Here is a 27,653-nt window from a genome sequence, read left to right on the forward strand (position 1 = left end):
GGGCCACATATTTATAAGCCTCTTTTGTTTGTGTTTCCCTCAGGGAAACTGGAGGACTTGTTGTAATTTGGGGTACTTTAAAGAAACTAGTAAACAGCCTTAGTTTCAAATAAAAGATAGAATTTATTTATTTTGCACAGTGGAATAGGGACTTGTCTTTTATAAATTTTTAAGAGTAAAAAGTAATTGATGAGGTTATATCATTAATAAAATAGGACTAGGATACTTCTATGGTAGAAAAAGATTAATCTTCAACTCATGGAAATAATGGACAGATTTCATTCTTACAATAAAAACATCTTAGTATTATATTTCCAAGAAGGTTATTTTTCAAGAAATGTTTATCTCGATATAGAATGTGGTTGGTTTTAGTAATTTGGGTGACTTAGAATGGGATATGTATAGTGTCCTAGAGAATAAACACCCAACTTGGGCTAGTTTTCCCCTACCCACGGTGAGAAAAACTAACACTGAGTTTTTGGCACTGCGAGCAATCCCTGAGGATGTTTTTTGGGGAAACTATGGGACTATGAAACCCTACTGAATTGAAAATATAGTATTAACCCCCCAGGTTTCAAGGCACAGAAAAATGTTGGAACTGAATTTAAAAGACTTTAGAATAATTTTCCGCAGTGCTAGAGTTTTGATGCATAGTTGATTTATTAAAGTGAAGTCAGTGGATATTTCTTGCACACAAGGGACTGGGCTTATAATTCATACTTGGTACATACAGAAACAATTTTTGAGAATAATTCATTTAGGTCACTTAACAATGTTATTTCAATCTCTTAGAAGCAGGATAGAAACCAGTCTAAAAGTGTTTGAATTCCTTGGAGAGAAAAATTCAAGTGAGATGTTTTTACAATCTGCTTGAGAGCAAAGGCCATTTCAATAGCACCAAACAAGTACTCAACTACAACACTGCATGGTTTGTGATTTTATTTTTGGATGGTGTTAACTGACAAGTCACTAAAATTATTTTGACACTTTAATATGTACTTGTTTAGGCAATGTAGACAGTGCTTTTGTTGGTTAAAGTGATAAACATGTTGCAATCATTATTATGTTAGAAGATAAAAAAGCAACTGAGGTAATTTATACTGTTAATAAAATAGAACAAGGATACTTCTATGGCAGAAAAGAATTTTCAACTCATGCTCAATGACAGGTGATTTTATACTTACAGTAAAAACATCATCATATTATGTTTATAACAAGAAGCAGGAACCTCTCTCATGGCTACCTTTTCTGTTAACAGGGGTCCCAGTGTTCTTAGGTTTCATTTAGATTCCCGATGAGAAAGGCAAGAAAAATGGATCAAAAGAAGGAGAGGGGGTATTCTGGGCTCTAATTTTGAAAGCTACAACTTACCACCCTGACTTTCCTGAGGGCTGAAGGCAGAATCTAAGCGCACTTGGAGCCTCCTCTGTGTTCCAGGGACTACGGATGCTTTCATGACCGCTGGGACGCATGCGTAAAAGTGCATCCGGACAGGGGTGGGGGCGGGAGAGGTGGGGTCCATAGACAGCCGTTGCCCTTGCTACCTGGCCCTGGCTGAAGGACCCAGGGATGACGCAGCTCTTTGGTTTACTTCTGCTGTGGTTTGGGCCCCTGCTGCTTCAGTTCTCCAGTCAACTTAGAGAAGACTTAACCAGAACCAGGAAGCTGTGCGGCAGGTACCTGGTGAAAGAAATAGAAAAACTCTGTGGCACTACTAACTGGAGCCAGTTCAAGCTTGAGGAGGAAACCCCTAATACAGAGGAACCCCCCATTCCTGGCGAGATTGAAATCTTCCACCCCTACGAATACCAAAACCACCGGAACCCTTTCTCCGAGTGGGGAAGAGTCACAAACCCAGGTAAAAATCGAAACCAAGGGCATGTTTGTTCATCTCAGTACATTTTTTATCCTTAAGCTTGCTCCACGAGATAATGAGCTTCTGCAAGAAGTGGAATTTGTGCCCAGTACACAGGTAAATACAAAAATGTTAAAGGCAGTATATCGAGAATATATTAACTCTCTATGAGAAAACTTCTTTTTAAAAAATCTTAAGGGAAATAAATGTATGTACATATACCTATAAGAACACTGTCCCCCACCCCCCAACCACACACACTTCACCTTGTTGGAGGGCTCTTGTCTTCTGGCACACTCTCTTTGTCCTTCACAGCCCACCATTGATATTTTCCCTTGTAAAATCATCATTGACCTTCCCATAGTTAACTGCATCATTTCTCTATTCTGTCACAGTATCTGGCCCATGCAGTAGTTTTATTTGACTGTCATTAGGACTGGCTGCATAATTGCTAAACCAAGTGCCCAATCCACTGTTCTAGAAGCAGAAAAGAGCCAAATGTACTAAAATGTAAAGCTTTTATCGGTTTTTGTCTTTATCTCCTCTGCTCACACTCGGTCCATTTTCCCATCAGACTTCACTTAAAAGTTCATGTACTTAGACTTCACCTACAAGTTCAAAGATAAGTTATTGAGAATTTCAAGACTGCAGCAACAGAACTTTAGAAGCAAACGCACAGCTTGGGCAACTGTACAAATCTCACACCTATAAAGCCAGCCAGGCATACCACATCATATTATGGGAACTATCTCATTCATGTTTTTACCTAAAATGCCTAGCAAAGGGCTTAGCATATAAATCTGTGCTTAGTATACATTTAATTTGTACTCTAAGCTTTCAAGCAGTTTTCAGGAAAATATTCTTGTGTCATGTCTATAAGTATCTTCCAAATACATTTTTACATTTTGTGACTAACGTATTTCAGACCTTACATGATTTGCCATTTTAATAGAAAATGCACTTTGTTAATATTCTATTCACAGTGTAGTTGTTGAAATTGTTGCCTTTTAAAGTAATTCACTTGATTTTTGGACAAATATTGCAAAAGTTAACTACAATTAAGGAAAGAGTCAACTATCATGCCAAAAATAGACACTAATGTAGATGACTGAACAAACAGTGCTGGCACATTTTAAACACTTGCTCAATTTAACTTTTTAAGTGAGTGAATGAATGAATGAAGGGATGGCTGGATGGCTGAATGGAGTTAATTAAACTATTGCTGTTTAGGGAATGAAAATTTTGAGACAGAAACTATCAGACTAAATCTCAATTATTTTACACCATCAAACCTACTTACAAATAAACTTATCTTGTCCTTCTCTTAGAAAGGAGGAAGTCTGTCTCCCCAAAGTCTTCTACTTGTGATTTAGTTCAGTGATCCTCAGATTTAATGTTCATATGTGTGGTAAGCCATTCTTATAGACCGTGGCCGCCATTAGAAGATGGCGCCGGCTTCCACTGTGGCCTGTGATAAACAACTCCTTTTATGGAGAGTTGGCGCGCAATCCCTTACCACCCTATGAGAGAGATCCACGTGGCGGCTTGGGATTGGGACGCGGGGGGCTTTATTAAGCTGTGCTTGGGTGTGTTCGGGCGGCGGGCGCTAGAAGATGATACATGACTCAAGGCCTGAATAAACTGCTGAAAGAAGAATCCTGTGTCGTGTTTCCCTTGCCGGCGAGGGGTCGCGACACATATGAATCACTTGGGAATTCTGTTAATGTAGAATATACAGAGTCTGATTCAGTAAGTTGGTGATGGGATCTGAGATTTTGCATTTTTAACAAGTGCCTTGGCGGATGCTGATGATACAAGTTGGTGGGCAATATCTAAGTTATTAGGTCTATTTCACCTTCTCTGTTTTATTCCTTCCTTTTTTTTCTTTTCTCTGTTTGTTTTAGGTTTACTATCACATTAATTTAAAGAAAACTCTGTCATTGGTGCAGTCTTTCAGGCATTTCATTAGACTTCATATTCCAGCAGAGAATTCAGTAAGAAACTGCTACCTGCACTAGTAACATATGCTTTCCAAATCCTCTGCCTTATGAACCTCAGCTATCAAGCCTACTCTGAAGACAATTTTGGTGTTATTTATAATTTCTTAGATGAATAAATGATATTAATTCAATGAGAGGGAATCTGCAATGGAACTGGAGTTTCAAGTGTGTCTGATAATGTTTCAGAATTGTCATACTCACTAAACTTGTTAATATGGCAACTATTAGGTAAAGGATAATTTGGTGGAGTGGAAATATGTGCCACCATTGTTTTGAAATGTGTAAAGAAGGAAAAATCTGTTTGAATGTATATCAAAAATTTAAAAAGTTAAAAGAGAAGATGACATTTATTCTGTCCTGTTAATTTCTCATGAATTAGAAATTGAGAGGTATGTGTTTCCAGTATTGAATATATAATTATGCCATTTATTTTACACATGATGTGCTTAAAAATTTATTAATTTTTATTTAGCTCTCACCAGTGGGACACATTACTATATTAGATCAAGTCAGCTATCTACAATTTTAATCTTCCAATGATCTGTTTGACTCTTAACACAGGAAAAGATAGTGTGTACACTGATATTAAAATTTTTTTTCAGAGCTGCTCATACAAAACCTGAATCTGAAATTGTGTGCTTCTTTTTAGTAAGTGTATGGACTGTGTCTCCAAGACCTACCCAGAATATGGCACCATGAAACAGACATCATACTTCTAAACTATGGTTGAGTAGAGCCAGGTGAAATCATTCATGTTTCAACCTCAGCTTTTCATAATCCATAACCCCTTTTGCAGTTAAATTGATCACATTCTCTTATTTTTGGTCTTATTCATCTATTCCTGGTTTTCTACTTGTATTTTTAGATATCACCACAACTAGTCCATGCAGGGTTCCTCTCTTTACATAATAATTCAACAATATTTTAAAAGATTTGGTACCAAGGATTGTTGAGCCCAGGAGTACTTTGCCACTGAGCTACACCCATAGTCCTTTCTACTTTTCTTTTTTCATACCAGGGATTGAACCCAGACACTATTAACCACTGAGCCACATCCCCAGCCCTTTTTGTTTTTATTTTGAGACAGGGTCTCACTAAGTAGCTTAGGGCCTCACTAAACTACTAAGACTCTCTTGAAATTTGTAATCTTTCTGCTTTAGCCTCCTAAGCCCCTGGGATTATAGGTTTGTGCCACCAAGCCTGGCCCTTTTTATTTTTTATTTTGAAATAGGGCATCACTAAATTTCCCAGGCTGGCCTGGAACTTGTGATCCTCCTGCCTCAATCTCTTAATTACTGGGATTATAGGCATGTGCCACTACACCCAGCCTAATTTAACACCATCTGAATAACTATTATGTGCTACACATTCTCTTGGTACTTGGGATATAAGAAGAAACAGTAAGGCTCCTGCCTTCATAAGGTTTACAGAATGGTGAAGATAGAAAAATATAAGTAAATTATACAGTATATTAGAGCATCATCATCTTCACTTGTCCCCTTTCTACTCCCATGCCCCTCCTCTTATAGGCAGCTATTCCATACATTTATTATGTATGCTTGTTTTTATACATTTTGGAAAATTATGCATTGCTTCCAGTATAACTTTTAAATATATCTAAATTGTAGTTAAGATCTCTTGTTGTCATGTGAACATTTATTTCATTGCTTTTAACTGCTGCACACTACTCATTTTGCCTCAACTTGCTCTTGGTTTGAGCATATTTCACATGCATCTTAGCCTTTTGGCTTTTCTCTTTCTGAAACATTCCTGCTTTTGTATTTGATTTGATTTTTTTGGCGGGGGGTGGAGATTGTAATTATTCATTTGATTTTTAACAGTTATTCAAATACAATAGTTATACTTTTACTTTCCACACTATGTCCTTAATTCTTCTGGGGTTCATTTTTAGTTCTGGTCTAGATAGGGATACTATCTTGTGTTAGTTTTCTCAACAAGTCTTATTTTTCTCTATATAAGGAGCTAGTTTCCTGAACTCTTTTACCAATCATTTTTTCCCATTGATTTACAGGGATCCACCTTTATTGTTTATTAAATTTGAATGAGCTTCCTATTCTATTTAACTGGTCTATTTGTTTGACCTTGTAACATGATCACACTATTTCTAACACTATAACTCTGTAGTATGTCATTTATCTGTGAGGGCAAGTCTTTGGTGTTTAACTTTTAAAAATTTTGTTCCCTTAAGATTGACCAAGTTAATTTCCAACCTTCATTCTTTTCTATATATAATTAATAGTATATTTATTTTTTAAAAAATCCATATGAAAATTTAATTGGGATGCATGGAGTGTAGAGCTGAATTTGAAGAGAATTAACATCTTTATAACATTAAAGTCATCTCAATCAAAAACATAAAATATGTTTATATACTATTATTAGAATTTTTAAGTTTTCTCTATAGAGACTTTTTGTATTATTTAAATTAATGCTTAACACTTTGTTTTTGATGCAATTATAAATATTTGTGAATTATACTTCTTTGTTAGTGATTATCGGTTAGATAAACTTAATTGATTTTAAAAGGTTGAACTTGATCCAGAAACCATGATGAAATATTTTCATGGTTCTAATAGTTTTCTGATTGTATAGGTTTTTCTATCATTTGCAAATGATAGTTTGTCAGTTTCTTTCTAAACCATTTTTTTTCTTTCCACATAGAGCTGGCTAGGTTGTCTAGTCATGTTAAATCAGTATGATAGTGGGATATCTGGTCTCTAGTCTTAAATAGCATGCATTTAAATTTCTCCATTAGTCATATACTGGTAGGTTCATTTATATAATCTTTACTAAGACAAGGAAACTTGCTAAGAGGTTTATTTTTTATAATTAAGAGCAGGGTTGAAATTATTAAGAACTTTGTTTTGCATTATGTATAGTCACATGATTTTTAAATTTTTATCAATTAATTCAGCAAATACTTATGGGATACCAATTAAGTGGAAGGCATTGTTCTAGATCCTTGGGATACATAAATAGGACAAAACAGACAAAGGTTCTGGCCTCATGGAACTTGCATAAATAATAAATGTAATAAATAAGGAAATATTAGAAGGTAATAATAGCTACAGAAAAAAATAAAAAATTAAATAGGATAAGGGAGACACATAGGATAAGGGATTGAAAGGTGGTCAGAGGACTCATTGAAAAGGTGATATTTGAGAAAGGAGATTTCTGTGGTTTAAATGTGTCCATCAGAGTTCATATGTTGGAAACCTACTCCCCAGTGCCACAGTGTTTGTGGTGGCACCTACTAAGAGGTGATTAGGTAAAAAGGGCTCTTCCCTCATAAATAGATTCATGGTTGTTAATGTTATTATCATAGGAGTGGGTTATCACAAGAGTGAATTATTTGTAAAAGCAAGTTCATTCCCCTCTTGCTCTCTTGTCCTTGCCTTCTCTTGTCACTCTATCTACTATCCATGAGATGATGTATCACAATGGCTCTTACCAGATGCTGGCATCATGCTCCTGGATTTTCTAGACCCCAAGAACCATTAGGTATCTAAATTTATGTTCATTATAAATTACCTAGTATCAAGTATTTTGTTTCAAGCAGCAAAAATGGATTAAGACAGAGGTGGCAAGGGAATTATCCAAGTGAATATCTAGGGAAGAGCATTTAAGAGAAAACAGCTGAGCAAAGACACTTTTGCCTGGTGCATACAGGAAACAGCAAGTATGCCAGGATGACTGGAACAGAGAGAGTAGATGAAAGTAGTAGAAGATAGGTCAGAGAAATATCAGTCAGGAAAGTTAAAATAGGATGTTTTAGGCCATTTAAGAGACTTTATATTTTACTCTGACTGATACAGGGAGTAATTACAGATTTTTGAGCAGTAAAATGACATGAATAATTTTTTAAAGGGATCACTGTGCCTACTATGTTGAGAATAGATTATAGGGTAGAAAGAGTAGAAGCAGAGAGGTGTGTTAATGAGGGAGGATCTTAAAGTTGGTAGCAGTGGAAATAGTGAAAACTATTATAATCTAGATATATTTGGGAAACTTTGAACAAAAAGAAATAATGACTTTCAAACATAAAAAAGTGATTCTAAAGTTTTTATGTGGACCACCTAGAAAGATGGGGTTTCCATCAACCAAGATTGGACAAGCCTCAAGTGGAACAGGTTTGGAAGACAATATTAATAATTCAGTTCTGGACATAGTTTTTAAAATCCAGGTAGAGTTTTAAATATATTGAGTTTGTTTAAATCAGAAATATTGAGGTAAAAATGTTCAGTAGAAAATATTCTATATGAATCTAGACTTTAGAAGAGAAATCCTGTTTGAAGGTAGAAATTTAGGATTTATAGTTGCATAGATGATTTTTGAGCCATAAGATTAAAGGAGATTACTAAGGGAGCAAATATAGATACAAAAGAGCACCAAGAAATGAACCTTAGGAGACAAATATATTTAAAAATTATGGAGGAAGAATTTGCAAAGGAGATAGAAAAAGGGATAGCTAGTCTAGTAGGAAGAAAAGAGAAAGTGGTGTCCTGGAAACCAAATGAAGAACATCTTTCAAGAAGCGGTTGGTGAGGTTATAACTTTCATAATCTAATGTCTTCACCTCTGAACGTTTCTACACTGGCAATCATGTTTCCAATACATGAGTTTTTGGCAGGAGGCACTCATGTCCAAACCATAATATTCTACCCCTGGCCTCCAAAACCTCATTCTCATCTCACATTGCAAAATACATTTAGTGCATCTCCAAGGATCTTCATAATCTTAACAGTTCCAGTATTTCTCAAAAGTACTGAAGTCCAAAGTCTCAACTAAGATTCAAGACAAACTCTTGATCTCCTCTAAAAATCAAAAGCAAATTACATATATCAAATATGCAGTGGCACAGAGTAAACATTCCAATTCCAAAAGGGAGGAATAGGGGTATAGAAAGAAGCAAGACCAAAACTGAACCAGGCAAACATTAGGTCCTTTAACTACATATCTGCTACCTGAGCCACATGGTGGCAAGATGTGAGTTCCAAAGGGCTTGGACAGCCCTACCCCTGTGGCCTTGTAGGGTATAGCACATATGACCTCTCTCTGGACATATCCTTCAGCTTTCCTGAGCAAACATTCCATGTTCCTAGCATCTCTTCATCTCTTAATTGTTGGGGTATCCATTCCAGCTTTGGCTTCATTCTTTTTTTTTTAATTAAACATTCTATATTCACATCAAACAAATCTTAACCACAATAATATTATACCATCTTTTTCTGAATATCAAGTAACAAACTGAGTGAGCAATTAGTTGCCAACATATCTTTTATTACATATTTTAAAATATATTATGGATTATAAAATTAGCACATTTGAATTTACAATTAAAACATTCATAAATTTGTTTTTAACTAAACTAGACTTAGCATGGTAGAAGAAACACTCCACCTTGCCTTTCTGACCTCTACCCTGCTAGCCTCACTCTGTGTAGCTGCCTAATGTTGGGAACATCGTGTGCTCCCACTTTCTGCTGGAATCTTCAGTCCCATGTGGTCTCCAGTCTCAGAGTCTATTCTGGATCTGTCTCCCTGAGTCCCCATTTCTTCTAGTACACAGCCTTCTTAGGGCACCAGACCTCCCTCTTTAGGAGCATTGCTCATCTTCAACTGAGTTTCTTATCCATGAGGAGTTCTACAGGATTCTCTATGATTGTCAACTTTGGCTCCATTATTACATCTTCACGTACCACCCTCTTGTGGGCTTCACACAAAGATTTCAATCCTGCTACAATTTTCTTGACATTCCAGGCCTTCCTTTGAAATCTTGGTAGAAGCCTCTCTGATCCCCTCATTCCATTATCCTACATTCCTGCAGAACCAGAACCATGTAGACAATGCCAACATCTGCTGCCGACTTGTGTAGTAGCTTGCTCCATCGGTGCAGCAACCTCTGAGTTTCTGGGCAGATGAGCATGGTGAATCAAATCCTGGGGAAACGACTTCCTAGCCAGTTTGAGTAGGGTCTCTTCTCATATGACTTTTAACTCTTACCTTTCCCTTGATCCTGCCATAGGCATGGTCTTGCAGCTTCCTGAGATGTCCTCAAGGCATGTTTTCTCTTATCTCTGTCCAAAGTACTTACTTTGTCTTTAGTGGTGGTAATCTCTTCAGCAACCATGCTTTCCATGGCCCCAATTTTACATGTGCTCCTTTTCTAACTAAACTGCAAGTTTTTCAAATATTTGCTCTCCACTTTCTGCTTCTGATTCCCACAATAAACTTAGCTAAAAGCTACCAGTTATGCCTGTGCCACCACCTGAATGCCATGATACAGAGAGGCTGGATTTAAGGTGGAGGCTATTGACAAATATATCTTCCTAGAAGGTTCTATAGATGAGTCAGGGTCATGACAGAAGTCTAACAAGTCTCCAAATAATTGTCTTATGTAGTTATTTTGTTTTCTTGTAGATAATACCCAATAATGTTGAATGAGTTAAGAGCACTATAACAGCAACAATCAGATCATTCATCGAACCTTGAGCATATACCACTTCTTGTTTCTTTATATTTTGATGAAGAACAAAATGGTTTCTGATGACTGTTTACTTATAAAATATCCATAAAAAGACAACCCAATTTAAAAATGGATGAAGACATTAAATGGACATTGATCCAAACAGGATATCCAATAAGCACATGAAAAGATTGCTTAGTATCATTAAGCATTAGGTAAATATAGATAAAAACTCAATGAGATAATATTTCAAATCCATTAGGATAGCTGCATCAGAAAATGGAAAATGTCAAGTGTTGGTGAAAATATGGAGAAATTGGAACACTATTTTGACAGTGTTAAGATTGTGAAATGGTATAGTCGCTGTGGAAAAGTTTGTCGGTTCCTCAAAAAATTAAAATTACCATATGATCTATGTGTTTAGCCAAAAGAATTGAAAAAATATTCACATAAAAACTTGCATGTGAATGTTCATAGCAGTGCTTTTTTGTATTAGCCCAAAAGTGTACACTACTTAAATGTTCATCAACTGATGGGAGATAAATGGATAAACACAATATAATGTGGAATATCTCTGCAACAGAAACTCTTTCCGTCATAAAGAAATGAAAAGATCACATATGTTACATCATGAACATAGAAAACATTATGCTAAATGAAAGAAACCAGACACAAACAGCCACATAGTATATACTTCCATTTATATTCTATTTACTGTATATACAAAGAAACAAAATAGATGCCTGGTTGCCAAGGGCAACCAAGGAGGAGAAACTAATAGTGACTGCTATTTTTTCTTGTTGTTTTTTTGGGTTAGTGTTTTTTTTTTGTGGGGGGGGGTGATATATATATTTTGGAATTAGATGGTAATGATGGTTGTATATCCCTGTGAATATATTAAAAACCACTAATTTACATACTGTAAAATTTTATGGCACAGGAATATTTTAGTTAAAAATGTTATTACAAAAATGTTCAAAGAAATTATAGGAAAATCCCACAACTATTTTAGTTAAAAATATATATTGCCTTTGAATAACCATACTTTCTATTCTTTATTTAAAATGTAATTGTTTTTAATCATTAGCTGATTTCTAGTATTCCAATATTTAATTTCAATCTAAGGGAAAACTTTAATAAGGCAGTAATATTTTTCTTGTTTCTCAACAGCCTCTGCCTCTCCGGGAAAACCAATAAATAGTTTGGGGATACAGTCACACTCTAAGTATCACTATAAAAAGGTCAACTGGCTGCCCATCAAGATAAGCGATTATTCTTCATCAGATGATGTTGATCCATATTCTCATGACAGTATAAAACCTCAGAAGAAAAGCTCAACTAAAATTAAAACACCACACAGTTTATTTTGGGGGAATCATCCCCAAAGAAAACGCAGAGGATTCTCAAATAAATGTTGTATTAAAGGATGTTCAAAAGCAGAACTTGCCATTGCATGTCTCCCATATATTGATCATTTAAACAATGATAAAAGAACCATCACTTTTGACTAAGATATGTTATCCATCCTATGAACTATATTAATTTAATAAAAGTTTATTATATTTAATTTACTATTTATTTTTGGTAATTGTACTTATAGGTACAGTGTTGTGAACTACATCTGAATGTACTTGCAAACACATATAGTAGTAATAGGAATCCTAGTATTTTCTTCAATGACTCCAATTTTTTTCTTATGTTTCATATATTTTTTTTTAAAGAGAGAGTGAGAGAGGGAGAGAGAGAGAGAGAGAGAATTTTTTTTTAATATTTATTTTTTTTTTAGTTATCAGCGGACACAACACCTTTGTTTGTATGTGGTGCTGAGGATCGAACCCGGGCCGCACGCATGCCAGGCGAGCGCGCTACCACTTGAGCCACATCCCCAGCCCCATGTTTCATATATTTTTTAAAGAAGATATTATTGGAGGTTGCAGGGTCCATGGAGGCATCTAAGAATCACCTGTTTGTTTTTTGTTATTATGAATTAACCCTCTGTTAGCTGAATTTAAATGGATTGTGGAATGTTATACATTCTATCTATAGGACATACAGACTGATATCTGTGACTATTAGGTTCACCCAAGTATTAATCCAATACACTGTTGTAACAACTTAGAAATAACTAACCAACTACACTCCTGGTAGGAGTTCTTCTACTGTCATAGTAGGTACACTTTTATTTCCTTGAGTTGTATTACAGAAGCTTGGCACATTCTCTTAAAATTTCTGCTGAGACAGTTCAGTGACTGTCACGGTTTAAAATCTCTCCAAGATACTCTTTACTTTGAAGGTATAAAAATAAGGTATACGAACAAATTATTCTCAATATTATTCAGAAGTCTGCAGCAGGGGTTCTCAAAACATGATCCTGGTCAAACCAGAAGCATCAGCACCTCCTGAGAATTTGCCAGAGTTCAATCCCTGGGACTACCCTGCCCCATCCAAAGAAAAGAAATACAATTCTAAGGTTCCACCTAGACATGCTAAACCAAAGTGAGTATGGAGACCAGTAATCTGCTTCTTTTTTTTAAACAGGTTTTCCAAGTCATTTTGATGTAGGTTAGAGGTTGAAAACCACTGGTAATAAAAGTCACTATGAATAGTTTTAAAGTCCTACAATGTGTGTACTTGCATAGAAAAGGGCTAGGGAGGTGGTGCAGTGGTTAAGTGCCCCTGTGTTCAATTTCTGGTACCAAAAATAAATGCATATCTAAATAAATATAGATGTTATTACACTACAGAACACCGAGTTTTGGTATATTTTTCTACTTTAAGTCCACATATGAAATAATTTTAATTCTACAAAGTAGATCAAACTTTAATCCAAAGAATCCAAAGTGTTATTTCTACTTTCCACCCATTAATTAATGAGTAAGCATCATTTTTTTAAAAAATTATCTCTATTTTCTTCTCCAAGTATGTGCTATAATGCTCTTTTCAATTAAAATTTTTATTCCTATTTAGCTCTGTTATTTAAGACAAAGGTTCTTTTTCACATATATCTATATCACACTCTGCAGGCATTAACAAATGTTGATTTTTTTCCCAAATGTTGCATTTTTAAAGTTGATAGTTTTCTTTGTAACATATGGATCCACTTATTTATATAGATGATAACAGATTATATCATGGTTGAGTGAGAGAATATATCTGTAGCTTCAAATGAAGATTCAGAATTGCCTATGCTTGGGCTAAAAGTACACATGAACCACTTAGAAAATGTATAGGTAGTTTAGAAAATGTATTTGTAGTTTAAGAATAAGAATGCATCCTATTAACTTATTAATATCTACACATCAAAAATCCAAATTAGAAAATCATGAGGTTGACTGAGAGCATTATTATTTGCACAGCTATTTAGTTCCCTACACACTTCAATAATTTTTATGTGCTTTAGCTTGGCTAATTATCTCCCAAAGGCCCATGAATTAAAAGCTTGGTCCCCAGCCTGTGGGAAGATAGAAAACCTTCTTTAGAGATGGGCCTAGTTGGAAATCTTCTGGTCATAGCAGGTATGGCCTCAAAGGAGATATTGGGACTGTGGCCCCCTCCTCTTACTCTGCTTCCCTGCCACCATGCAAGAGTACAGCTTCTTCGACCACACCCACCCACCATGATATATTCCCCTACCACAGGCCCAAAAGCAATGGGGCCAAGAGACCATGGACTGAAACCCTGAAACTGTTAGCCAAAACAGTTTCCTCTTTACAACTTTATTAATCTCTGGTGTTTGTTATGGTAATGAAAAGTTAACACCGGATATTAGGTCATTTTTGATTTTCTATTTGGCTTAGTGTCTTTCAATATTAAGAATTATACCAACAATGATGTTGTACACTTGGATAGAACACTCAAGTTTATCTTATAGGCTCTGTGGAGCAACCCCAAAGTAGGGGGAAAATAAATGAAAGCTAAGATACCTTGATAATTGTTAGGAGACAGTGAAGACGTAGGTAAACAGAACAGGCAGATTGATGTTTGAGAGGTTGGCTCAACACACTTGACACATGTAGACCATTTGAAAAGTGCTTGGTACAACACTGAGAGAAGACAAAATGTAAAATAGGCATTGTAAGGAACTTCATTCTCGTTGGAATGAAACACTTTGTGAGTGAGCCGAATAAAACACTTTGTGAGTGAGCCAATCAACTTAGCACTTCTCTGATCCCCAATTAACATATATGGTGAGCAATGCCAGTATTAATTAAGTCCCTAGACTAAAACACTTGGATGGAAAACCTTTATCAGAACCCCTGTCACTCAATGAGAGCTCTTTCCTTTCTTGCTTGCTTGAATAAATATTATTCTTTTGTGCTCATTCTCCACTATCCATGGATTTTATTCTTTGCATTAGTGAGACAAGAACCTTGTCTGGAGGAATGGCTGGTAGACTGCTGCTAAATGGCAATACCTGCTGCAGAGCTAATGAGCTATAACAGCAAACAGGCCTCACCCACCACTATCCAAAACATCCAGTTTCAATATTAAGTATCTTGTTGAAGATCCTGCATGTTAAGTTACTTGTTGGTGGTAGAACGTAGAGCTGGATCATGATTTTAATCCTGACATTTCACCCAATACTACTATTCTCAATAAAATCATGAACCAAAATTATCCTCGCATTTTTGGTTGGCATTCATTATTTATCTTCTACATCATTTTGTTTGGCATTTGTGTTAAAGAGTAATCTATTTGTTGTCAGCACCAAGTCTCTTCTTTTTTTACTCTGCTTCCTGATGCTGGGGCTTGGATTCTGTAAACCACGTTTTTCATAATAACTGGATTTTGTTAGGTTCTGCCAAGGGAGGCACTAGAGGATCCTCCTTCTCTTATCCTCCCACCTCACCATCACCCTGGCAGCATTTCTGTACACTGGGAGTGGCAGTTGTAGCCTCCACTTCTAGAGCCAGCCTCATCACTTTCCCTCAGACATACTGACACCAGCTACTTGCCTCTTTCTCAACTCTTGTCACATCTCTGTAGTGGCCATCCCTCAAACTTCTAAGGCACAAACACTACTGGGGCAACATGTTCATCAAGAGGTTCTAGTTTAGACTCATGTGTGGCCCTTCCTCCAGGCTTTTAGTTCTTGATAACCTCAGCTTCCTTCCTGTTTTGGCATGGAAACTGTGTGGGAGGCGTGGGAGGATGCTGGGGTTTGAATCCAGGGCCTTGACATGCTGCTATCCAAACTCTACCAGCTATATCCCAAGCCCTTTCCTAAAGTTTCTCTCTCTGTATTAACTCAGTGTTCAACGTTTTCCTTTTTAGTCCTCCAGTATGAGCTTAATTCTTTTATTTGTTCATTTAAATTACACATAATATTGTGATTTATTTTGACGTACCATACATGCATGGAACATAATTGACTCCAATTTACCCCAGTACTTCTCCTTTTTCTTCCCTCCTTCCTGCCTCTGTTTCCTTTCCTTTACTCTACTGATCTTTCTTCTATTAATTTATAGTTTTTGCTATTTTATTGCATTATGGACATACATAAAGGTCAAGTTCACTGTTTTATATTCATGTATGTACATAGGAAAAGTTTGGTAAAATTTATTCCACCATTCCTTCCTTTTCCCATCTCTCCAAATTAAATTTATACTTTATATTCACCCCCTCAATCCCCTTCCTCTACTCTACTCATCTCTCTTCTATTTTAATGGAATTCTCTCCTCCCTTTCTTCTTGTTTTTTTTTCCTTCTTATTTTGTATTACGTTCTCTGTTAAAATAGTGTGGTTTCTTTCTGTTTACTTGAGTTGTCTGGAATTATAAAGTCCCTGACAATGGTTTAGAAAGTGGTTTTGAGTTGTTTTAGGGCAAGAATGATAAAAGTGTTTCATCTTAAATGCAAACTCCAAATTATTAGCAACAGCTTGCCCATTTATAGTCAATCTGTGTTGAGGAAACCACTGCCATCATAGCTGAATCTTCCCTTTTCTAGAATTTCATGTAAATGGGATTCTACATTATGTGCAATTATGTCTGACTAACTTTACTTAGCATAGGATTTTTGAGATACATATATATTGTTGTATGAATCAGTAAGTTGTTCCTTTTTATCTTTGCACTACATTCCATTGTGTTAGGAATAAAGCTGCTATGAAAATGTATGGACAAATTTTAGTGTGGACATAAGTTTTAATTTCTCTTAGATAAATACATAGACAATGCTGTAGCATCTGAAAAGTATAAATTTAATTTGTAAGAAATTGTCAAATTGATTTCCAAAGTGAGCTACAATTGCTCTGTATCCTCTATATCTGTAGCCATTCTAGTGAGAGTGTTGTGCTAGTTTGTTGTGGTTAAACCTTGTACTTTCCTGACAATGTTGAGCCTCTCCTCCTACTATTCTTGTCCATTTGGACACCTTCCTTTATGAATGTCTTTAAAAATCTTCTGTTTATTTTTAACTGAATTTTTTCTGATTAATATAAGAAGTTTTCATTGATTCTGGATACAAATTCTTTATTGGATATATACATTGTACATATTTTCTCCCATTCCGACTTACTTGTTTTTGTTTTCTGTGACTCTAGGGTTGAATCCAGGGGTGCTTTACCATTGAGTTAAGTCTTCAGCCCTTTTTATATTTTGTTTTGAGACAGGGTCTCCCTAAGTTGCCAAGGTTGACTGCCACAATCTGCACAGTTGTTAATTCAGAAAACTGGTGAGGGCTGATGGGGGATTAAGAAAGACACACAAACATTTAGAGAGAAAAGTAAGATCAGGTGAGACACTGATCTCAGGTGGAGAAGAAGTGACCCAGAGCTGGCTCTCCACATTTATTATATAGGGTCTCACAATCAGGAAGATAAAGACTATAGAAATATATATATATATATATATATATATATATATATATATACATATATATATATATACATTAGAAAATTACAAGACTAGAAACATTTTTGTAGCTATTCCACTGTTGCAATGCTAGGACCTTCCTGTAGAACCCAGGAAGCTCATTGTCCATAGTGTCAACTACTGTGGGCAGGCTTGGAGCTTCTAGCACTGGTGAAACATTATGGTTATCTTGCTATGCTCAGAATTCTCTATTCCTGGAAGCTATTGTCTGAGATCTAGGTCAAGACTAATATAGGTTCATGGTTTGCATGGAGCCTTCATGGACAGGGTGTCACCATAGTAACTGGGATTTTTTTTTTCTGGTACACAGGATAGAACACAAACCACATGCCCAACCCCATTTTGTATTTTATTTAGAGACAGGGTCTCACTGAGTTGCCTAGCACCTCACTTTTGCTGAGGCTGGCTTTGAACTCAAGATCCTCCTGCCTTAACTTTCTGAGCTTCTGAGATTACTGTCTTGCTCCATCACACCCAGCTAACAACTGGGCAATCTTGACCCATACTTTTTGCACAGGAAGTTCCCAAGGTTTGGAAGTGCACAACAGCCACTAGCCAAAGACTCTGATCCAGATCACCACATACTTGACCATGAAATAGTGATTCTCCTGCTTCAGTTGGGCTTGTCTCTTTTTTGTTTCCTTGACAATAAAAGAACAGATATTTTTAATTTTGATGAAGTTCAATATATCAATTTTCTTACTATTTCTGATATTTTGCATTTTAATTTTGCCTTTTTTTAAGTTCAAGATTTTCTCCCAAGTTTTCTTATAAAAGTTTTATAATTTTATCTTTTATGTTAGGTTTATGATCCATTTGAATTCATTTATTCATTTCATTCTTAGGAGTCAGTGTTTGTTGTTTCCACTTTTTTCTAACCAGCAATTTCAAAAAATTTATTTCAATACTATTCTTTCCTCTAATCACCTTGGTGTGCAAGACGTGCACATATATAATCACACTCATATTTATATGGGTATATTTCTGTTACTCTATTTTGTTTCCTTAATCTACACATTTATCTATACATTTATCTTTATGCTAGTACCACACTCTCTCAATTACTACAACTTTTAACTAAGTTAAAATGTTTAAATATGATAGCTAAATTCTCTGACCTTTTAATAATTTTTCAAAATTGTATTAACTATTTTTCGTTCTTTGTATTTCCATCTAAACATTAGAACCATTTGTTATCTTTTTTAGAAAATTCTTTTGTAATTATGATAAGAGCTGCATTGATTCTATAGTTTAATTTGGGTGGAATTGAGTCTTGTGACCAATGAGTATGGTATATTTTTCTAATTTTTAGTCTTATATTGCAGCAAAAGCTTATAATTTTCATCATACAATTCTTATATCTTGTTAAACATACCCCTGAGTATTTTACTTTTATGCTCTTATGAGTGATATTTTTAAAATTTTGTTTTTAACTGTTGCCAGTATAAATAGCTAACTTTTTATATCAGCTATGTATCCTACAACACTGTAAATTCAATTTTTCTAGTACCTTCTAAACTTTTATAGAATGTGTAGCATTTTCTACATAAACAATCATGTCATCTGTGGGTACAATTTTTCTTTCTTTATAACATGATGTCTCTTTTTCCCCTTGACTCATTGCATTGCCTAGGACCATTAATACAACATTGACTAGAGAGTTGCCCTTCTTGCCTTGTTCCAATCCTAGGGGAAAGCTTTTTTTTTTTTTTTTTAACATCATTAAGTATCTTGTTAAAGATCAGTTTTAGGATTTTTGTGTTAGAGTCTGTAAACAAGTCTGGATGGCGCCTGGCATTTTGCCAGAGGGAGTGGTTTGTGAAGTAACTCCAGCGAGCCATTAAGTGTGGAGATTCCTTATTTGTTGACTGCTATATCTAGTTTATGCTAATTAAGATAAGCTGTGTGGAATGTATAAATACCTCTGTTGTCCTACAATAAATGGCTCCCACTCCTGCTGTATCAATCTACACAAGTTCCTTGTCCACCCCACCCCCCCCGCCCCCGTTACTTTGCTGCAGCTGGACTGCGGCATTTTTGTAGATAAATTTTATGTGCTTGAAAAATTCCCTTCTATTTTCCTTGTTTGCTGGGAGTTTTTATTGTGAAAGGGTATTGAATTTTGTCTAATTCCTTTTCTGCATTAGTGAGATGATTATTTAGGCATTCTCTTTTATTCAGTTCATATAGTGAATATAGATCTGTTGCTAATTGGGGATTTTTGTGTGTCTACAGAGATATTAGTTTATGGTTTTATCTCATGTCTTTGTTTCTCCTTGATGTCGGTGTAATGGGACCTTATAAAGTGATTTGTGAAGTGTTCCCTTCTTTATTTTCATAAATTAACTGTTAAGTATTATATGATTTATTCCTTAATTGTTTAATAGAATTTAACAGTGAGGTTATTTTGGCGAGGAGTTTTTAATTACAGTTCAATTTTTTAAAATATGTATTTCTATTTAGAATTTGTATGTCTTCTTGAGTCCGTTTTGGAATATTTTTCTCTTAAGAAATTTGTCAACTGTGTCTAAATTGAGTTATATTTATTGGCATAAAGTTGTTCATTATATTACCTCACAATCCTTTCAATGACTGTAGATAGGTATTCTAACTCCTCTTTTATTACTGATTTTGGTAATTTGTTTTTCTTTTTCTCTTGAAAAAGATTGATTAGCTGTGGTTCATCAATTCTAATGATCTTTTCAAATCATCGACATTTGATTTAAATGATATTTCTATTGTTTTTCTATTTAATTGATTTATGTTTCTAATTACATTTCCTTTGTTTTACTTACTTGAATTTATTTTATGTGTGTGGTTTTCATAGTTTTATTGAGATAAAATTGAACTACAATAAAATATGCATATTTGAAGTATGAAATTTGATCAGTTTTGACATGTTTTGACACATATGTAACCAATACAACCAATATAAAAAACATTTTATTACATTTTAAAAAAATTGAAATCATGCAAACTGTGTTTCCTGCATGATATATTACATTAGAAATCAATCACCTGAAGATATATAGAACTCCACTCCCACATGTCAACTACTTCAAAATTAAATGGCACATTTACAAATATCTCATAGGTCAAGGAAAAAAGAAATAGAAAAGTAAATAAAAAATGCTTTGAACTAAGTGATAATAAAAGCTTAAAATAGTGGCTGAGGATGTAGCTCAGTAATAAATCACTCGTTCAGCACGTGTGAGGCACTGGGTTTGATCCTCAACACCACATATAAATAAACAAAATAAAGGTATTATGTCCATCTACAACTAAAAATATTTTTTTTAAAAAAAATTTTTAAATACAGAATCTCTGTGATGAAACAATACTAAGATGAACATTTGTAACTTAGTTGAATTTAATTTCCTTTTTGTTTTCTAGTTTCTTAAGTTATTGATTTTAAGCTTTTCTTCCTTTTCAGTAGAAGCATGTAAAATTGTAAATTTCACTCTAAGCTGTAACATCACATGCTGTTTTCATTTTCATTCATTATAAAATATTTCCTATTTTATCTTGTGATTTTCTTTGATGTATGGGGTTATTGTTTATTTTCAATTTCTAATGTTTCAGCATTTATAAGATATCTTTATTTTATTGGCTTGTGTATATATTGCTGACAGAAAATATTAATTTAAACTTTTAAATTTTTTTGACAATTGTTTTATGGCCCAGTATATACTTCATAATGAAAATTTTTTCATGTCTGCTTGAAATGAATACATATTATGCTGTTTGATATAATGTACTAAAAATATTCATTAGGTCAAGTTTGTAGATACTATTGATCTTCTGTTTTCTTATTTTGTAAATTAGTGAAACAAAAATTTTGAAATCTCAATAATTTTAGGTTTGTATACTATTTTAGGTCATTTATTTTTCATCCATTCATTCTTTATTTATTTCAACATTCTGTTGATAGATGCCTGTCATGTTTTCTTGATAAATTGATCCGTTGGTCATTGTAATGTTTCCTTTTGATATTAGTAATTTTCTTGATATTAATATAGCCAATCCAGCTTGCTTTTCATTATTGTTTTCATTCCAATATCATTTTTCACCTATGTAGGTTTTTATATTTAAAATTGGATTCTTATAAACATGTTATTGGTTTTTGCTTTGATATTAAGTTCAAAAATAACTGCCTTTTATCAGTGTGTTTAGATTATTGATGTTAATTATCAGTATGGTTTGAGTTTAAATTGATAAGTTTGATTTTAAAAAATATTTATCCCATCTGATCTATTTTTCTCTTTTTTGCACTCTATTGGGCTAAATTTATTTATAGAATTTTATTTTATTCTCTCTTCTATTGAGTATTTATCTTAATTTTTAAGTTTGGTTTTTGGTTGTTGCTCTGTCTATGGTAAATCACAGGCTGCCTTCAAATAATAATATACCATTTCACATGCAGTTTGAATTGTATAATTGCATGTTTCAATTTTTTCCCTCCTATCTTTTCTGCTATTTGTGTTATACTTTTACTGCTGTATATATCATAAACCATAAAAAATCATTTTTCTTTAAACAGTCAATTATCACCTTGGGGCTGGGGTTGTGGCTCAGTGGTAGAGTGCTTGCCTCACATGCATGAGGCATTGGGTTCAATCCTCAGCACCACATAAGTATAAAATGAAGATATTGTGTCCACCTAAAACTAAAAAATAAATATTTTTTAAAAATTATCATTTTTATTCATGTATTTTTATTTTTTCCACATTTTTATCGGTGCTTTATAGTGATTCATAACTGTGGGATTTGTTGTTGCATATTTGTGCATAAATATTTGGCCAACATTTTATGCACGTTTAGTGAGATTATTGCCATTTCATCCATCATTTAACGAAGTTTTACATTAAGTCACTATCTATCATGTAGCCATCAAATATCTTACACTAATTTACATGGGGTTTTAATATTAGACTCTTGCTTTTTGAATCACTATTATCTGACTGTTTTCATTAAGTCCTTATATTCCACAAATTTATAAATACACCCACTGTGGTACAAACATTTCTCAGGTTTTGCTACGGTTTAGATAAGTATCCCCCAAAGGTCCATATTTAAAGGCTTGAAACTTAACATAGTATTGGGAGGTGTTGTGGATCTTTAAGAGGTAAGGCCTAATGGGAAGTCCTTAGATCATAGGGGAATGTCCTTAAAGGGTACAATGGGATACTGGTTTCTCTGTCTCTATCTTGCTCCCTCTCTCTGTTTTTCTGTTGTAGATGTGACCATTTGCTCCTACATATGGTCCCACCATGATATTCCACCATCTGTCACCTTCACTAGAAGCCAAACCTATAGGACAACCCTATTTTAGACTTTAAACTTCCAAACATGTGAGCTAAATAAATCTTTTCCTTTAATTAGTTGCTTCAAGTATATCTTTGTAACACAAAACCAATAGTCTGTTTCATTAAAGTCATCTGAGCTTCATACTTGCTTCTAATAATTTATTTCATCATGACTTGTAAAGGTATCTATGGATTTTAATACATGTTATCTTGTTTGTTCATCTGATTATTCAATAATTTCTATTTGCTTGGAGGAAGCAAAATAGGATCCACTCTACTTGGCTGTTTGCCATTACAATCATTTTAGCTCTGTGCATAATATCATATTCATTTTTATTAACCGTATTCAAGTTTTCTGAATCTATCAGCTGAAGTACTTTCAGAAAACCAATGTCCATCAATGGCATCTATTTTTTCTGTAAAAATGATGCATAGCATGACTTGTAGCATAAACATTTCTCTGAGCAAATGAGCACTTCCACCCATGAATTTATCTACAATAGAAATTATTCTACATTAAAGAATTTATTCTAGGGGCTGGGGATGTGGCTCAAACGGTAGCGTGCTCGCCTGGCATGCATGTGCCCCCGGGTTCGATCCTCAGCACCACATACAAACAAAGATGTTGTGTCTGCCGAAAACTAAAAATAAATATTAAAATTCTCTCTCCTCTACTTCTCTCTCCTCCCTCCCTCCCTCCCCCCCCTCTTTAAAAAAAAACAGAATTTATTCTACATTAAAGAAATCGAGGAATTTCAAGATGGCAGAATAGAGAAAGTTGCTTCCCTGGCTGCTCTGCAGCATGAAACAAAGAAAGCAGATTGCAGCTTCGCAGAAAGGTGAGTGAACAAAAAAAGAGGGGTGGAGGGACTTTACTGGAATTTAATATTGGACGTTCAAAGCAGATTAAGAACTCAGGAAGTTGGATATACTAAAATAAAGAAGAAATCTCCAGTGTCATGGTTGCTGCCATGGACAGAGGCACCAGCCAGAGCAGTCCATCCACGAGGAAAGTGGAGGAATAAGGAAATTAAAGGAGTCCACATTTGAGGAGGCCTGATGTGTGTCTGCTTATGAAGAGTTTAGAAATCAAAGACACTACCCAACTAAACTGAAAGTTATGCTATACAATATCCTTGTGCAGGAAAGAAGCCCCATCATGCTGGAACTGTCTGGAAGATAGAGGAAGGAACCATTTTGCATGTTGGAGACCAGTAGCTGAGGGAGCCAATTCCTGGCAAACCCAAAATACAGGCCTAGCAAACACATATAAGTGAGTCTAAGTGACCAGGAGAAAAATCAAATGTGGAGAGAGGTTTACACAGGAGAATACTTGTCAGGGAAACCCACTCAGCTCTCCCTCTCCCCCTCCAAACTGGCTGCTTGCTGGGAGAAATTCCCCTGGCCAGGAATTCCAAAGGTGAGGGAGGAAGATATTGAGTTTGGAGACTGAACCCAAGACCAAGAAATATGGGGCCCACAGGTGATGTAGTGGACTAAGAATTGGCTCCTCTACCACATGAGAGGAACTCAGGGTGGATCCCTGGGGTGCAGTCTTCCAACATGACTTGGTAATTGCTAGACCCAGGGAGTACACTGATTTAAAATCTCCAGATAGATTGGCATTCAGTGAAGAACCTGGATCCTACCTAAGCCTAAACCTTGCCTCCAGGAGTTCCACCTACAGGATTAATTACCACACTCTAGCAACCCCACCCTGAAGGTGGAGCTTCACACACCAGACAACCTACCTAACACTGTTGAAAAGGGGAAGCTGAGAAGCTTTTGAAATTCAAGGGAAATAATTCTTTAACTTTTCATCAATACCTTCTTTTCCCCTTTCCCCCCCTCTAATTGTGACCTTAATGGTTCATGGACATTAACATCTGCTTTGAACTTATTTGTTTATTTTTTTTTCATTTCTAGCATTTTTGAAGCCAGTAATTTTTCATGGATCAGTTTTTTTCTTATCAGGACTATAAACATAACATTTAACTTTTAGTGTTACAGATGTCCTTCCCCTTAAGATACAGTTTAATAATCTAATGTCATCTGATCTTGCAAAATCCTTTTACTAGTATGACCTCTGTGTCTAATAAACCTTTAATTCTGTTACTTAGATCTGAATAATCATACTAGCAAACACTAAGTCTACCTGTGTAGGTTAGAAATAGCTGTAGGCTTTAAACTAAAAATTACTCTGGCAGTTCCTTTTGATAGTTATCAGGCATTCCTGCCTAAGAATCTCTTTTGCACCCTACAGTTTACTTATTCTTGGAAGTCACATTTAACTATTATTATTATTTAAAATGCCCAGGAATAGCTGTGTTTTGGTTTTAACTGTTTTTGCTAAGTGTTTAAGATGAAACAGTCAAACTGACTTTTGTTTCTATCTATTGTTAACAGTCAGCTGAGTTTCCATGGGAGTCCTGGGGGAACTTTACAGCAGCTTCTTAGTTCAGCTAGTGCCATTTACACTAGGATGGGTCCAGGCCTTGCTTGACCATGTGGCTTCCCTTGGAAGCATCAGGGATGTCTCCCTTCTCTGATGACCCTCCTCTTCATAGCAAATGCACTGATTGGCTTTCTGTTCTCCGGTGGTCTCATTAATCTCCCTGATCTGATCGGGAGGTTATGTGGCCCAGAGTTGCAAAGCTCTTTAGAGATGTCCCCTGTTCCCTGGATTCAGACTGACTCAGAGGGCAAGAGCCAAACATTGGTTTTCTTGGCCCTTTTAATTTAACTTTAATTTTAAAACTTAATCTTAAACATCCAGCAAATAAATTCAACAGCCTTATATTAAGAGTACTGGGCTTTACTGTCTATCTCTCTATCCTGTAGGTGATAACTCATTATCTTAAATCAACCCAGGTTGTATGTTCTTAAATCAGTACCTCTGCAAAACATTAACAGGCAATCTTTAGAACATTTATAAGAAAACTACAAAATAAAATTAACAAGAGTAAAAACATATTTAGTTCATGTAATAGCTACCTTGAATTTTGGCAGAGTTATACATTATAATCCCCTGTTTGAGATCCTAGTAATCTTGATTAAAAACCAACTTTTGGACACAACTTTAAATGTACTGAAATCTGGCCTACTTCTTTCGTAGTCATTTTCATATGTAGTGAGATGGGACACAGAGCCTTATCTCAGGTAAGGCGGGGCTCTTCATAAATCTTAAGTACTGTAGTTCTGAAGCTGATCTTTGCTTTTTAGACATCATTTTACAAATATTAGCTAACACAATTTTTTTCTGAAAAAAAATCAGAAAAGTATGTGAAGCCTGTATTTCTGCAGTTTTTTGTTTCCAAAGTCTCATGAACCTATAGGAGGTATTGTCTTTAGAAAATTTCTGCCTATCTATTTAGTTCCCACTCAGTAATAATTCAATTTTTTTTTTGAAATCTAAACAGGTATCTGAGAACTTTTCTAATTTCTGGTATCAAAATTTTGCTTCTTCTTTTTCCTTAAGCAGAAGTTTTTTGCCTGGGCTTGAGTCCAATATTTGCAAATATTGCCAGGGGTTTGACATGATTGAGATGACTTAGTTATAAACCTCAAAAGTACCTCCCTGAAAGCTTAGTTCACTTAAATATTAATTGCTTTTAAAGCTTCCTGGTTTCATTATAAATACTACTTTGTAATTTAATTTGTTTTCTTTCAGTTTTTGTTTGTTTGTTTGTTTTGTTTCTTACCCAGTGGGAACATTATTGTCACAACCTATCATTATGTCCACAAGCAGTACTTTAAAAGTTATACCTATGGGGCTGGGGATGTGGCTCAAGTGGTAGTGCGCTCGCCTGGCATGCGTGCGGCTGGGTTTGATCCTCAGCACCACAAACTGTTGCTCAAGTTCACATGAATATTAGCTAACACAATATAATATCACATCTAAAACATGAATTAAAGAAAGGCTGAAAGCTTTTAACCTTTTGTAGAAAAGTAGCAAAGTACTTTTGTGTTTTACAATATCAACCTTTACACAGATTAGGCTATCATTAACTTAAAAATACATTTAAATTGTATCTCAGTGTAAAAAGTAACATAGGACTTTACATATCTTATTGATAATAAGTCCAGTTATAGAACACAAATGATATAAATAAATCTCCAACATGTTTTTCTTTTAAGCCTAAAATTACCATACAATTTTAGAACACCAGCTTGATATAATGTTCTTTTAAAGCTTCTACCTTACAGACTTGTATAGGTATACAAGATATGAACACATTAATAGCACCACAATTACATTGATGTTTTTATATTAACCAATTTAGCTTTTAAAGAAATAACATAGCACAATTCTCTAAAACAACAGTTCTTGTTTAACCAGCTGTTTAATTTCTTTAAGATTACTTGCTCAAAAAACTTACACATATAACCGACTTAAACAGACCTTCTTTATCACTTACTTAAACCCTCTTATTTATTTACTTAATCACATAGACTCTCTTATCCAGAAACACATTTTACCCTCTATTAAATCCATACCTAGAACCTTTAATTTGTCTTTTCCATTTGTTTACCTCCTTTTCTGTTCACATTTTGAAACAATCCTTGTAAATTTCTGAATTTAGGCAGATTATTTCACAGACATCAACATTTTATTAGTTTTTTTATCACCTAGGAAAAACTTATAAGCTTAATTTTAAAGACATCTTTACTTTCATGTACTTACCCAATTTAAATTGAACCATTTAAATCACGTGAATCAAAGATATTTGGATCCATTTTTCTTTATTTCAAGAGGCTCCTCATATATCTGCCAATTGTCATATCACTGCATGATATATGGACATACACACATACAGACATACAACACATAACACAAGTGTGCACACATAACACAGTAGTAAGGGCCTTGTAGCTTTTCTCAGGTGTAATCTCCATTGCAATGTTTAAAAACCTCCACAGTTGATCAAAAATAGAACTGATCAGAAAAGCATTAACCTAGGTCTGTAGGATCAAAGTCATGAGCTCAAAAAAATACAGAATCTAAGAAAAAAGCAAAAGTCCTAGAAAAAATGACTGGCCAGTAATTAGTAAATACCATACAATTTACTTTTTTTGGTTTAGTCTAGTTTGAGTTCAGGTAAAAAGACACTTTTACTTCCCCCCCCCCCCCC

The 27,653-nt window shown here is 34.9% G+C and overlaps 1 protein-coding gene across 1 annotated transcript; it reads left to right on the forward strand.

Moving 5' to 3' along the window:
- The first annotated feature begins 1,544 nt into the window (after nucleotides 1-1,544).
- On the forward strand, nucleotides 1,545-11,852 carry Insl6 (insulin like 6). Its single transcript, XM_015492829.2, has 2 exons — nucleotides 1,545-1,858; nucleotides 11,512-11,852. The coding sequence occupies exons 1-2, from the start codon at nucleotides 1,570-1,572 to the stop codon at nucleotides 11,850-11,852; spliced, it is 630 nt and encodes a 209-aa protein (XP_015348315.1). The 5' UTR covers nucleotides 1,545-1,569.
- Nucleotides 11,853-27,653: the final 15,801 nt, after the last annotated feature.

Source organism: Marmota marmota, unplaced genomic scaffold (genome assembly GCF_001458135.2).
Source record: "Marmota marmota marmota unplaced genomic scaffold, marMar, whole genome shotgun sequence".
In the NCBI taxonomy this organism is placed as follows: domain Eukaryota; kingdom Metazoa; phylum Chordata; class Mammalia; order Rodentia; family Sciuridae; genus Marmota; species Marmota marmota.